The 15,083-nt window shown below is 38.5% G+C and overlaps 1 protein-coding gene across 6 annotated transcripts in view; it reads left to right on the top strand.

Moving 5' to 3' along the window:
• Positions 1–15,083, top strand: part of DMXL1 (Dmx like 1) — a 146,205-nt gene that overhangs the window by 71,405 nt on the left and 59,717 nt on the right. For all 6 annotated transcript variants that reach the window (XR_012159032.1, XM_073344776.1, XM_073344772.1 and 3 more), the window contains 7 exons: positions 263–373; positions 3,374–3,543; positions 6,939–7,036; positions 8,012–8,177; positions 9,217–9,469; positions 11,135–12,225; positions 12,515–12,706. Coding sequence is in view for 5 of the 6 variants with exons in the window: in XM_073344776.1 (XP_073200877.1) it covers positions 263–373; positions 3,374–3,543; positions 6,939–7,036; positions 8,012–8,177; positions 9,217–9,469; positions 11,135–12,225; positions 12,515–12,706 (2,081 nt within the window). In the remaining variant the exon portion in view is untranslated. The remainder of the gene's footprint in view (positions 1–262; positions 374–3,373; positions 3,544–6,938; positions 7,037–8,011; positions 8,178–9,216; positions 9,470–11,134; positions 12,226–12,514; positions 12,707–15,083) is intronic.

Genomic DNA, 15,083 nt, shown 5'->3' on the forward strand with positions numbered 1-15,083 from the left:
CATAACTTGCTCAGGGTATGCTTCCTTTTCTGCCACTAGTCCACCCTGAGTTTGCCTTTTTTTCTTTGTCACTAGAATCTTAGTTTGGGGGTTAAGAGTTGAATAAATCACTGAATTCATGAGCTCTTTTTTTTTTAATGTGATGTCATAGATAATGGTCTAGTAAAGGGAAATCAAAGCTATTTATAGTCATTTTCCATTTTTTCAGTTTCTTTCCTATGTATTTTCTTTCAGTGAAAATATGACTGGTTTTTATTTATAGGTGGAGAAACTCTCGATGAATGTGGCTTAAAATTCCTTCTGGCTGTTCAGCTGCACACATTTCTGACAACCTCACTTCCTCCTGTCCATCGAGCCCAGCTACTTCACCAAGGTAACTCTACAGATTGTTTTTGGGGTTTTTTTAGGATAGTGTTCACGTGATAGAACGATTTAAATGATTGCTATCTATTAGATACATTCATGCAGACTTGAAATACATTCAGAACTGTAGTATGAGAGAATTGCAGTAAGTCCTAACAGCTCATTTGCCTTGCAAGCCCTGTGCATGCTCTTGCTGAAGAGTAACATAGGTATTTGTTAACATGTTGTGTGCATGCTTCTTGGTTAATCTCTTTGGGTTAAAGATATCCTTTTATTAATTTCTGTTATTATAAAATACTGGAAAGAGCTTTGTTTAGAAATGAGCAATATGACAAGACATTATTTGAACATCGTATAGAACAGTTCATTTTAGTGCTTATTTTATTTTAGCATGAGAGACTCACAACATAGGGTAACAGTTTTCTGAAAAATTTTAGTGACTTAGGAGCTGAAGTGCCTAAGTCACTTTTGAAAATGGGATTTAGGCTTTTTAAGTCACTTTTGCTGCTTCTGGAAATTTTTACCAATTATCAAGTTAGATTATTTCCATGCTTCCAGCAATCTTCTGCTGAGGAGCAGTGCTGCTAGAATAAATCACCAAACTTGAACTTTTTAAATTGGTGATTATAGCAATCGTTTTCAGCAACTACTTTCAGTTCTATGATATTCTTTACATATGTTTAATTGCAATTTCTCTTGGATAAAATTAATATATAGCTTTCACATTTTCAGTATTTCTATGGTGTTTAATTTGTTACATCAAGATAAAAAAGGACAAACTGTAGTAGTACTTTCATATACATTGTAGCATCTAACACTATTACGGTCTGAACAGTAACGTACAGTATAAAATGCACTTCAAAAAATCAAATAGCTATTTTTACAGAATTGACTTAATCAGATATTTATAGTATTTATCTAACTCAGGATTGTCATTGGTGCCACCTACTTGAAAATTGCCACTTTGCAAGGCCATTGGGTGCTGAACTTCTTTAAAACAAAAACCAATGTTTGGCTTTGTACTTAAAGTAAAATATTCCTATCAGCGTTAGAGGCAAGACATATTTGCTAAGGACTTGCCAAATGCAAATACTCTATTTTTCTTTTTTTTAAATGTCTTCAACAGCCTTGGTTTAGGTTCTACCTCTTGATGAGCTCTGTAAAACCAAGATTGACCGTAATTTCTGTTTTTCAGTTTCAGTAATGTTTGGGTTAGTGAGTTATTCATGTTTCAGAGGAACAGCCGTGTTAGTCTGTATTCGCAAAAAGAAAAGGAGTACTTGTGGCACCTTAGAGACTAACCAATTTATTTGAGCATGAGCTTTCGTGAGCTACAGCTCACTTCATCAGATGAAGTGAGCTGTAGCTCACGAAAGCTCATGCTCAAATAAATTGGTTAGTCTCTAAGGTGCCACAAGTACTCCTTTTCTTTTTGAGTTATTCATGTGTAAACTTGCTAGTTGAGCACAGCTCAAAGCTGAATACAGATATGGCTGATCCAGTAGTTTAACCTGCTGAAGGTTACCTGTAACTTAAAAATAACAATACTGATTTTTTCTAAATGTTTGTAGGGCCTGATGATACTGAAAGAAAATAAGGAAAATCAGAAGTAAACTTACACAGTAGATTATTCTGAATGTTGAAATGCAGCAAGGTAGTTTTAGAAAGTGCATGCTAAACTGACTGTACAGACACAGAATATGATCATAACTCTGAATTCAAACTCACTTTGTTCAAACCATACCAGAACATAAGACTTAAAGGAGTACTATGTCCGTGGTTCTCAACCAGGGGTCTGGGGCCCCCTGGGGGGCTGCAAGCAGGTTTCAGGGCATTTGCCAAGCAGGACCAGTGTTAGACTTGCTGGGGCCTACGGCAGAAACTGAAGTCCCACTGCATGGGGCTGAAGTCTGGAGCCCTGAGTAACTTAACTTCACTGTAAGCCCTCTGGCATGGGGTCCTGGGCAATTGCCCTGTTTGCTGCCCCTTAACACCGGCCTTGACTTTTATATGCAGAAAACCAGTTATTGTGGCACAGGTGGGCCATGGAGTTTTTATAGCATGTTTGGGGGGCCTCAGAAAGAAAAAGGTTAAGAGCCTCTGTACTCTGTCATACTAAATTTCACTGATGGGTCTGTTTGGTGTAGTTCTGTCTTAAAATAAAAAGGACGAGTGTATTTCATGAAAGTGAAAGGGTATTTAGACATTTCCTCAAGTGAAATGCTTTAATGATGGAAGTATTTGCTTGATACTGCATAAAACTTCTTAAAAAACCAGCTATGAACATATTGTAGCTACAGCCCTTTTTATCTATAAAAATGCTCCGTTAGGAAAGAATTTTCCATGTTTCCTTTTTGCTTTGGGTAAATACTTGGTGCCAAAAGATTTCAGAAGCTTGTTTCCTGAAAGCCGTTTCCAAGTTTGGCTTATATTTGAAGTTGATGAAGTGCTGAGAAGCTGACTTTTTCAGGAGAAATAAAAGCATAAATGTTTACAATTTAGACATTAAAACTTGGCATGATTTAAAAAAAAAAAGAGTAAAGGGGGGGAACTTTTCACTGAACATGTCAATATTGTTAATTTTCCTTGGAATTTAGCATTTAATCAAAATTAAGCTAAACTTTCTGAAATTTTTGGTAAATTTCACTTAATTAAATATGCAAAATTTCACATAGGTATGACATTGCCACAAGCTATCTTTAAGGGCATTTCTCTGCAGATATTTGTTTAGTAGTTATTTATATTTTGGTCATTGCATCTATTGTCCGTGAACTAGAAATGGCCAGTTTATAAGTGAATAATAAACAGGTTGTCCATTTGTAAGACAGTAATGAACTTTCACATATGCATAACCTAGGAATGCAAGGCCTGCAGTTGTTTTAATGCCTACCAATGGTCTTGTACTTTCACAGTTAAAAATCAAAGACAAAACCTTCTGAACTTGCAGTTTGTTTTTCAGGTTTTGTTGTAACTGAATGAGCACTTTTTTCCTTTGTGGATTATTGTATAGGCTTGTCTACTCGTCACTTTGCCTGGGCATTTCATTCGGTAGCAGAAGAAGAACTACTGAACATGCTCCCTGCTGTGCAGAAAGGGGATCTTACCTGGTCAGAACTCAGAGCTATGGGTGTAGGCTGGTGGGTTCGGAATATCCATAGTTTGCGCAGATGCATAGAAAAGGTAAATATAGTTGACTGAAAACAAATTAGCTTACAGCATGTTACCAGTTATTCATATATCCTAGAATAATTATGCTACGCAGTTTCCTTATATGAAAATGGTTGGAGTACACTAGTGTCCTGTTAACTCTTGTTCAGTTACAGGGATGCTATGATTAGAGGACCGAAGGGTCAAGAATTTAACAGCGGTGGAATGGAGAAGAATTTTCAGTGCTTCCTGAAGGACGTGAATTTTTTTACCATAGAGAGAGCATGCGGGAATTGCCTTCGTTGCTTGTCACTTGACTGATTTTAAGTGTTGACTTTCACTGCATTTTGTGAAGGAGGTAGTTCAAGTTCTAAACTTGACAAGAAGTTATAAACGAGGACAAGAAGTAATGGGCTTAATCTGCAGCAAGGGAGATTTAGGTTAGATATTAGAAAAACTTTCTCGCTCTAAGAGCAGTTAAACTCTCCAATAGGCTTTCAAGGGAGGGAGTGGAATCCCTGTCTTTGGAGGTTTTTAAGAACAGGTTGGGGCAAACACTTGTTAAAGATGTCTCGGTTTACTTGATCCTGTCTTCGTGCTGAGGGTTGGACTTGATGACTTCTCAAGGTCTCTTCCAGCACTACATTTCTATGATTCTGTGACTTTTAGGCTCATCTTCATCTTGTAGAAATATTTTGTTTTAATTAATTCTGCACTGTGAGGGAGTATAAATGTCCTGTTAAACTGTGCAAAGTCTTATTATTGAACATTCAGTATTTGGAGTTAACCAGTCAAGTAATTTTTAGCACAAGAGCCTTGCTTGACTTTGGCACACACAGTAACTGTTAGGAGATGGAGGACAGTATGGAAGTGATTTCTCATTGTGGCAAATCCAGCACACAAAAAAAAGGCACTGTTAAGTTACATGTTCTCATGGCAGATAGAAAGTATTAATGAGTTATGAATGCTCAACTTACACATTATTTATTATTTTAATAAATGGAGTGTAAATAAATCTACTTTTATGTTCAGTTATTTAGGAAACATGTTTTTTCTTTCACTTGCATGCCTGTGTATAATTATATTCTTGGTTTTTTTGTGAGTTTAACATTGATAGATAGTATGTTCAGGGCACCAAAGTGGTGCAGATACTTTTCTACAGTCTCTGCTTCCTCAGGACTGCAGGTGAAAAATACTAATGAGATGAGAAAGTAAGTCTGCTATCAGTGGGAAGCTCTGCAGGACACTTGAAGCTAGGGGCAGCACAGATTTGATGGAACTGTCTAAGAGGAAAATTGGTTTAGACCCTAGTATCACATTTCCTAACATTCTGTGCCCATAATTTTCATAATGGCTCCCATACCTTACAAGCTTTGTGTCAGTGAATGGTAAATATTGACACTTAGGTCTAAGACTACTGTGCTTATTTAACATTCTGTTTACATGAATAGTAGTGTTTCACACTGGTTTCAGGCTGTCTGCAGATTGAGGCAGGCAGCAGTGCATCAGTTTATATTTGGTTCACCATATGGACAGATATGAGGCCAGATCCTCAGTTTGTATAGAAGGGCATAGCTTCGTTGAAGCCAGTGAAGCTATGGAGATTCGCACCAAATGAGGGTCTGGTCCTTGATTATTGCTTTAGTGAAAGCTTAAATTATGTGTCACAAGTTGTAGTCATCTAGGAGAATGACTGGCTTTTGTTGCACTATAATCCAGCTCACCTTGACCTGACTGATTTGCTTCAGCACACACTTAAACCCTTTCTATTGCCCTCAAATTTTAGTAAGTTAAACCATTTCCCTCAGAAGCCAACTGAAATTATTTTCATTTAATAGAAAAACTGGTAATTACAACTTTGCATGCATGTCCTCTCCCATCTTTTGAATGATGCTATCTACTGACTCAGTTTAGCCTGCTTGATATAGGAGGATCTGGTAACAACCAATATTGAGGAGATTCCATTAAAATCTATAAAGACCAAACATTATAGTAACAAGGGAAGTTTAGGAGATGCAAACCTCTACTATACAACATGAGCCAAACTTTGAGAGCTTTTAAAATGGACCTTCACAAATCTGCATTTGTACAAGCATATTTTGTGGGACTTCTTTGACAGGTGTATTGGAAATTTGGCCCACTATGATTTACTTGTCCTCGGGGTGGACAAAAATTGGTGATTTTTAAAAAAGGGGGGTTTTATTTAAATTGGCTTTTTTAAATTTAAATTAAATGCAGGTTTACTTTAAAAAAAAACCTATTTACATTTAAATTAGAAATTGACAAGCTGTTAAGACCTGAACTTCCCTTTTATAAAAAAAAAATGTAAATTAAAGACAAGAAATAATATTTAGTACATATTTGCTGCCAAGTTTTAAAGAAAGTCAGATCACTGAACTGGTGGAAGTCACTGGCTGAGCACTTAAAGCTTGTTTTCCTCTTCTAATCTGCACATAAAAACCAGGTATGAGAGGACGAGATCTCCTGGTTTTAAAATCTTGAAGGATATAGTATCAGAAATCTGTTCAATTCGCTAACTACAGATAGTATTTCCTTTGCTTAATAAATCAGTTAGAGAAACGTGCAAAACATGTTTTGGTAAACTTTTTTTTTTGACATATCCAGCACACTTTTTATTTAATAAAAAACGGTTATAGTCTTGGTTTTGTGCATTTTAATGTAATTTGCATTTTCGTGCAAATAAGGTTTTGGTAAAAAATAATCACCGTCTGATAAAGAAGTGTAATGGATCATTCACCATTTTTCTGAAATGCAAAATCCAAAAATTAAGCGTTTGAATAAATGTATGTTAAATTATGTAATTGCTTAAGAAAGTAAGTGTGTGTGTGTGTGTGTGAGTGAGATGTATTCTGATTAGCAAAAGGAAGCACCAGCTTTAGTGTAAAGACTCTATATAGTTGCAAAATCAACATGTTTTAAATGTTACCAACCAATAAGAAACACCTTTCATTGGAAAATGACAAAAGTGCAAATGCAAAACACAATTAAAATAGATTTAAATCAAGGTTTCCTGCTTGCTGGTTTGTCGATTAAATGAGTCCATTCTGCTTTTCCTTTCCTGATGACTTAGAACTATTTTTCATAGCTATCAGAGTTTCTGCCCAAATGTTCAGTGCAAAAGAGTTAATGTAGACTAAGTAAACAAATATTTTATTTACATAACTGACCTTTATCATAACCTGAAGTCAGTGTAACTTTGATTTGATGAGGAATTGGTTTTTGTTAATCGTAAGCAAAAAATATTCCTAAAATCAATTGATGGCAAAATTTGGCAAAATTGATCTTTGCCATGTATACCAGAACTACTTAAAATGAAACTATTTAACGACTAAATCAATTTAGGGAGAGTGCTTTCAGATGACTTTTAAATTTGTCACAAATTTAACAAAAACACCATATATTCACAGGTAGCTAAGGCAGCTTTTCAACGAAACAACAATCCACTTGATGCAGCTATTTTTTACCTTGCAATGAAAAAGAAGGCTGTGATTTGGGGATTATACAGGTAGGAAACATGCAAGAAAACCGTTCTTTATAAATTCTAAGATTTGTATATATTTGCTCTTAAGTACAATTCCATATTGTCCCGTCCACTTGATAAAAAATAATTGGTTTCCTCTTTTATTCAAAAGCAATAAAAAAGTTCCAAAAATTCCTATTACTGGTATGTACATATACTACGGTAATCATAATGTGTTTTCTGAAGTGTCTGTTCATTTTTGTTTTTTACTGGATCTTGCCACACAAGTATTTTAGCCAAAAATGTTTAGATGCTCTTCAGTCTTTAAATCTCTGTATGTTTAAAAAGACTGCCTGGTTCATGTTCTTTCAGTCCTATAATTCAGAATTCAGTCTTCCTTTTAAATCTTCAATTTCAGCAGGATGTATTCATAATTCACACATTGTGGTATTTGAAAATGTGTTTGAGATTATTTTGATTAATCTTAAAATAGGTACAGTATATGCATTTTAATCCAGAATATATTTTAAAAATTGTACATTCAGGGCCTTAAGTGTGATACAAATTCCAAAACTGTACTGTACATGTGCAGTGACTAACTTACATGTTGTTAGATTACATATTAGTCAAGATTTGCAAAAGTGGATGGCTAAAGTTTAGTCTCTTAAATTTGTAGCAGCCTCATCCACTACTACACAACCCTGAGTCATTCCAGAGCACTATTCTGTGAGTGTACTGAATGAGGCCACGGGTCCCGAGGCAAAAATAGTATGTGATCATATAAATAAAGACTGTACCATAATGCTTATGCACAAGGGGGCTGAAATGAAGTCACATGGCATCCTTAATTCTGTCACTTCATAACTTTTGAGTGCTCAACTTTGAAACCTTGATGTTCTTTTAATGTAGGTTTTTGATGTAATATACTTTATTTTTAAGAACGGTCTTGGGACAAATGAACTTTTCCATGTTAAACAATACTAAACAAGTTTTTTCTCATCTATCTTGTTAAATCTGCAGGTCCCAAAAAGAAACTAAGATGACACAGTTCTTTGGAAACAATTTTACTGAAGATAGATGGCGTAAAGCAGCATTAAAGAATGCTTTTTCTTTATTAGGCAAACAGCGCTTTGAACATTCTGCAGCATTTTTCTTGTTGGCTGGTCACTTGAAGGATGCAGTTGAGGTAATAAAATAGTAGATTCTTCTATTTGTTTAAATAGTCCTGATTTTATGATGATTTTAGTCATTTCTAATAATTTTGTCTCCTACGTTTACAGATATCATCTTAAATAGGTTTACAGTGCATCTGAAATTTTATCATCTAGTGTGACACAACTGTTGGAAATTCTCTATATCTGTATCTTGTGATTACTGCACCTTTGGATCATTATTGAAAAGCTTCTCACACAGTGTAAAATTGTTTTTTTTTTATTTTTACTTTTTCATGTCATTAATAAGGCTTTGATGCACAACTATTCCTGAACTTTGCACTTGGATTTAAAAATGTGTTTTGTTTTTATCATTTTTCACCTAATACTAAGTTAAAACTACAATTGATTTCTCAGTGATAGTAATGGTAGATAGTCTGTCCAATAACTGTTGCTTTTAGGCTTTCAGTGATCTATCATAAGGAAACCCAGGAGGTTGCTGGAACTGGGAGGGTCCTTGGGTGCTGCTGTAGTCTGGCTCCAGAGCATAGAGATCCCTTCACAAGGAAAAAAGCCACCTGGCTGAATAGTTAGAAGGGAGGTTGGTGGAAAGTGAGGGCATAGGGGTTTGTCTAGTATAGTTTATTGGACAGCATGGACAACTTGATGAAGTGTTGTGTGTACATCTCACTGGGTAGCTGAACTCTCCTGTGAATCAAAGGTACAATGTCATGTCAAAATTCTGCAAATGCTGTTATGACAATATCGTGTCAAGCACAGTTTGTCCAGCCAGATGCATCATGCTGGAAGATTGTAAGGAGGGTAAATTATATGCAGGAACTCTAAACCCTCCATACATTGCTGGGTCATACTTTGCTGTCATCATGTATTTGCAATTGGTGTCAGATTGTTTGCAGAATTGAGCAAAATGGACACTTTCAGTGAAACCATATTTCAGCAGGCTCATTTTACATTTTTGTCCTGTCATAAAATCATGTATTCTTGGTGGTGGACTTTTAACCTTAGGAGAAATTAACATTTAGTCTCTTAAAAAATGTTTGTTTTTTTAATTAGGTCTGCCTTGAAAAATTGGGTGACATTCAGCTGGCTCTTGTAATATCAAGGCTTTATGAGTCAGAGTTTGAAGTATCTAGCATGTATAAATCCATACTGCAGAAGAGAATTTTGGGAAGTGCCTTTCCTGGTAAGGAGAGCTCATCAAACATGCATTGTGACCCTTTTCTCCGAAGTATGGCTTTTTGGATTTTGGAAGATTATAGCAGGGCTCTTGATACTCTAATTAAGCAACCTGCTGGAAATGAAGAAGGTAAGAGTTTAAATATGTTAGCTATGAAATTAGTTGCTAGTATTTCTGCACTTAAATTTAGTCCACACTTTAAAGTCTGTTTTGACTTTAGTCGACTCCTGTAAAGCCAGAAAGATCACTTGATGCCTATTTTATTGCTTACCTTAATAAGTGGGGCAGAAAAAATACCTTTGCAGTTTATATGTTTGTAAAAATATGTTTGTATTGTTGACAACTATATACTGTAACCATAACGATGTGCATGAATGGGAAAAGAATGAATTTATTCACAATACCATTTAACATTGTGAACATGTCAGCTTGAATCAGTGTAACTGGAATTAGTCCGTGACAAATCACTCTTAAATTTTAAAGAAGCACTAAAGTCTTGTTCTTGAGCTGTTTTTTGTAACAGCAATTGTAAAATGAAAATATAATCTAACTTAATTGGCCACATCTTTGTGACCCAGGAACGATTTTCCTGATTGCTGTAGAGTAGAGCTCCAGAGACATGATGATGATTCTTACGTTGTGTGGATAGTCTTGTCTTCTCAGGAAGTGTCTACCACAAGGACACAAATTGGAAAATTGTTTGGTGTGGTGGATTCATATGGACTCCTCTGAGTGCCCCATGTACACTGTGTGATAGCATTCATTGGTTTTAAATCTGTTGAAACTAACTAACTTCATACCTGTTAAATTTGTGGTCTTTTAAGTCCACTGTGAACTAGCTCAAGGTTAGACTACAGCCCAAGTCCAAAGGCTTTAGTCTAAGGAATTTCAAATGCACCAACACCCTAATGGTCACTGGTCAATGTCTTGATCCTGATGATGCTGTTGAAAGCACCTTTTGAACTAATTGTAAAAACACTATTCTAATGATTTCATTTCACAAAGTATTTCAGGTTGTAATGGCTGATAAAACTGCATACTAAGTTTTGTATAATTTTTATATATTTGTATTTTTTTTATATTTTATGCATATATTTATATATAGATATAAATATAAAAATAATGTGAATATTATCGATGTAATTGCTTCTTTGTGTACTATAGTTGTCATAAAACTGTTTAACAACTTGTTTTAAGATGTGCTTTTGGGAGTTGTCTGTCTTGTGAGGGACAGGATGGATGAAAAACCACATCTACTTTATTTTTTCATTTTCGATGTTAACATGATCTTTGGTAAGACATACTGGAAACTAGAGTTTAAATTGTTCTCACAGTACAAAAATTACACACCTCCATCTGACAGTGGGCAGTGGAGGATTCTGTATACTTTTATAGACGGTACAAAAGTCTAGGATTCAGAGTTCTAAATTACTGTAGCCGAACTGATCTCACTGTATGAGAGTGTGTATGAAAAATTGAGTAATATTCCCTCCAAACTATGGGCCCAATTCTGCTCTCATTCAAACTGCTCTACCATTCACTTTGACAGCAGTCAGATCTGGCAATGAATATGTGTTGCTGTACTTTGTCTAAAACCAGTTATTGCTCTTTACTGCTGAAAATTGAAGTGATGGTGAAAAGGGAGAAACAGCAAACTTAAAATTACATACCTGTCCTATATTAATTATATTGGTCATATAGATTTCTAATTAGTTTATGAGCTGGCAGAAGGTAAAGATTAACATTCAATATGAATTATTCTTCTGTGTTGTGATTTTTCTCATTTCTTTACAGATGAAAATGGTGCCTCCCCAAGTTGTGACCCTTCAGTGTTCAACTTCTATAATTACCTAAGGACACATCCTCTCCTGCTGAGACGTCATTTTGGCTCTTCTGAAACCTCAACACGCATTTGCCTAACTATAGAAAATGGACTGGCAGACCAAATAAATTTAAGTGAGAGAAGATTGTTTTTCACTACAGCACATGCACATTTAAAAGTTGGCTGTCCCATGTTGGCTCTAGAAGTGTTATCAAAAATGCCAAAAGTGGTCAAGAAGTCAAAGCCTTTTTGGACAAATTCTAGTTTAATGGACACTAGTAAGGACTTCTCACCTTCTTCACCAATAAGGTTAGAGACTAAGGAAGATAAAGGTTCCATTGTTGATTTGGCACAACCAGTACTAAACGGTTTGGGATCCTCTTCAGATTGTTCATCAGACAAACAATCAAGCTCTGCTCTTTCTTTTGATTGGAGTCAACCAAGTCTAGTATTCCAAGATGAACCGTTGGAACTAAAGTGGGAAAGTGACAAAGATGAAGAAAGTGAAGATTCTTCTCTTGTAATGAAAGAGCTGAAACCTTTGCAGAAGATAAGTGAAAAGCTAGATGAAACTAGTTCTAACTACTCAGAGTCTTTCAGTGCGGTTGATGAAAATTATCTTTTAAATCCATCAGAAGATGTGATCTCAGCACAGTTAAAGTTTAGAGCATGCTTGAAGATTCTCACAGTAGAGCTTCGTACACTATCCACTGGTTATGAGGTAGATGGTGGGAAGCTGAGGTACCAGCTTTACCATTGGCTTGAAAGAGAAGTTGTAGCTCTTCAAAAAACCTGTGACTACAGTGCTGTAGTAGAGGAGGTACAACCTGGAATTAGCATGACTGTTGATGAAATTGCATTACGTGAAAACACTGACGAATTATCTGACCAACCAAAAGCCATGCTGCAGAGAGAAAGCTTTCAGAAAAGGCGACAATGGCTTCTAAAATACCAGTCACTCCTGAGGATGTTTCTTAGTTACTGTATACTTCATGGGTCTCATGGTGGGGGGTTGGCATCCGTGAGGATGGAACTGATTTTGCTTTTACAAGAATCTCAGCAGGTATGTGCTTTCATCCTGTTTCACAGGGCATGTTAAATACCATTGTCAGATATTAATTTTTTAAAAACATGTGCATTGTTAAACTTTTTTCTCTTCCATGTTTTAAAATTAAAAATGAATAACTGTGCTCTTACCTGTTGTTATATCCCAGTAATTATGTAGGAATTAATGCAAATATTTTCTAAATAATTTATCCTATCAATTGGATTTAAAGTTTTTAACTAGACAGTGTTAACCTAGTTCTTGTAAGAAGTTACAGCTGCTCAACTATAATTGTTTTTTTTTAAAGGAACAGTCAATACAAACACTTCAGAGTCCTCTGCCAGAACAGAACTCTATACCTCTCCTATTTGCCTGCACAGCCAGTGCCAAAACAGTGGTGGCCAGTCCATTACTGAATCTCAGCAACCTGACTCATGATATATTACATGCAGTAATAAACCTTGATTCACCACCTCACCCAGATATCCAGAATAATAAGGTAAGTATTTTATTATAATAAGGTAAGCCTGTACGTTTTGCGTATTTGTACAGTTTGCTTAAAGCTAACAGATTCTTTGACAGCTTGGAAACATTTTATGTCTATAACTAAAATGAATGCAATGCATAGATACATTCCCTATTCTTTGTACCTTTTTGATTAAAAATCACTAGATTACTGGAAATAAAATATTTCATTTTATTGATAGTGGGCAGCTACTGTGACGTACTTAAATGGGAGTTGAGGTAGATGAGCACCTCTCAGGATTGGGCCCTCGTGCGATGTCTGCAGAGGAGTACGAATTTTTGAAAGAGTTGTACAATATGCAGTTCTTCTTCGAGTACTTGCTTATATAGATTCCATTCTAGGTGTGTGCGAGCCCACGTGCACAGTCTTCGGAGGGTTTTGCCTTAGCGGAATCCATAGGGTCGGCTGTGGTGCCTCCTTGAGTACCGCACCTACGCACTGGTATATGGGCACCCGTCGACCCTACGCCCTCTCAGTTCCTTCTTAACACCCGTGAAAGGTGGTCAGAGGACCTTGTCTTGCAATTGCAAGAGCATTAGCAGTTCTTCAACAGCCCACTGTCTGTTGTCTTTGTACGTAGTTAGCCTTTAAGTTAAGTGTTGGGTAGTTTGGTAGTTAGACTCCCCGCTGGGACTTCACTGCGGAGGAGGGCGTACCCCGTTCCCCCAGCTTCAAACCATGCTCATCATGCAACAGGCCGATGCCTATTAGTGACCCCCATGACACGTCTCTGAAGTGCTTGGGGGAGTCCAATAGAAAGGAGAAGTGTAGAATCTGTAAGAACTTTCGCCCTTGAACCCAAAAGGAGCGGGATATCTGCCTGAGGGCCCTCCTCATGGAGGCTGCTCTTCGTCCTGCCTCAGAGTCCTCCCGCTCGGATCCCACACTGAGCACCTCGGCATCCATGCGGAGCGCACTGCCAGCACCAGGCTCCGCCTGGCACCAATCCCCCTCACCAGTGCTGAAGAAATGGCAAAAGAAGAAAAGCCCCCCGGCACTGGAAGAGAAAGGGGCCTCAGGCAAAGGACCTATGTCAGGCCATGTGCCCGCCCCAGGGCTTCACGGAGCTACCACTGAGTTCTGACCCCTCAGCCCGGCCAGCGATCCATCTCCGACTCCCAGGAGCAGCAGGGGATCCCAGCTTCTCCTAGGGCCCTCATTGCCTGATGCGGCCCGGGCAGCTAAAGAACAGTCTGGCCAAGTGCAGGACTCAGCTAAGTCCCTAACAGCTAAGGGCAAGTCGGTCATGGAGCGGTGCCGTAGGGCAGTGGAGCATCCTCGGTCCCCGGACCACAGGCGTAGACCCCCGTCTTCGTGGCCTAGGACCTTCCTGGCACTGCCTTCCCATCTCTGGCTAGAAGACCCAGGTCCCCCATGCTACGCTCTCCCCCTATGACACATGGGACACTGGAATCAAGGCCCTGGTCCCCGTACTACTGGTACCGGCGAGCTTCCCGTCAAAGATAGCCATGGCACAAGTCACCCTCACCCAGACGGTCTCCCAGATGTCGGTCCCCACTGAGGCGGGATTGCTCCCAGTCATGGGACTGGTCTCCATCCCCCCAAGCCTCCTCCCCCCGCCCCCATACCACTCATTGGGCAGGCACCGATCCTCACCTTCATCTCGCTGGTCGCTGACCAGAGTCAGTTGGCAGACTCAGACCTCGAAGGCTCCGCCCTGGTCACCAGGAGGGCAATGGTCAAACTCAGACCAGGAGATCAGCCCCTCGCCAAAGAGGGGTGATTTGCCACTGACCCACAAAGCTGGCACGGTGCCTGCAGCAATGGCATGGCAACAGGGACGATGGCCTGCTCAATGGCCATACTGGAACCTGTGGGGCATTCCTGTAATGCCGGTCCCGTATTCCCACCAGTCCTCCCTGGCAGCCTTGGACAAACCATCCATGTCACCGGGGTTGGAACATGGTACCAAATCTGACAGGGGGCAGCGCACTGGACTCCAGCTCCTAAGAAGCCATCTCCGGAGAAAGAAGGAGAACCCGCCCCTCCTTCGTCGTTGTCGTCTCCAGACGAAGTGGTGGCAGGTCCCTCCCAAACGGGCAGCCCCCCAACAAATTCCAGGAGAACCAGGCCCTCTTTAAGAGGGTGGCTACCAACTTGAACTTACAAGTTGAGGAGGTTGTGGAGGAGTTTGATGACCTCTTTAACATTATATCCTCTTCCACACCAGCCCGGGTCACCCTGCCTGTCCACCCAGGGGTCCTGAAGATTGCCAAATCACTGTGGCAAACCCCCTCTTTAATTCCGCCTACTTCTAAGAAGGCATAAAAGAAGTACTACGTTCCTGCAAAAGGGTTCAAATATTTGTACGCACACCCACCAGTAACAT

This window comes from Lepidochelys kempii, chromosome 5, assembly GCF_965140265.1.
Source record: "Lepidochelys kempii isolate rLepKem1 chromosome 5, rLepKem1.hap2, whole genome shotgun sequence".
NCBI lineage: Eukaryota > Metazoa > Chordata > Testudines > Cheloniidae > Lepidochelys > Lepidochelys kempii.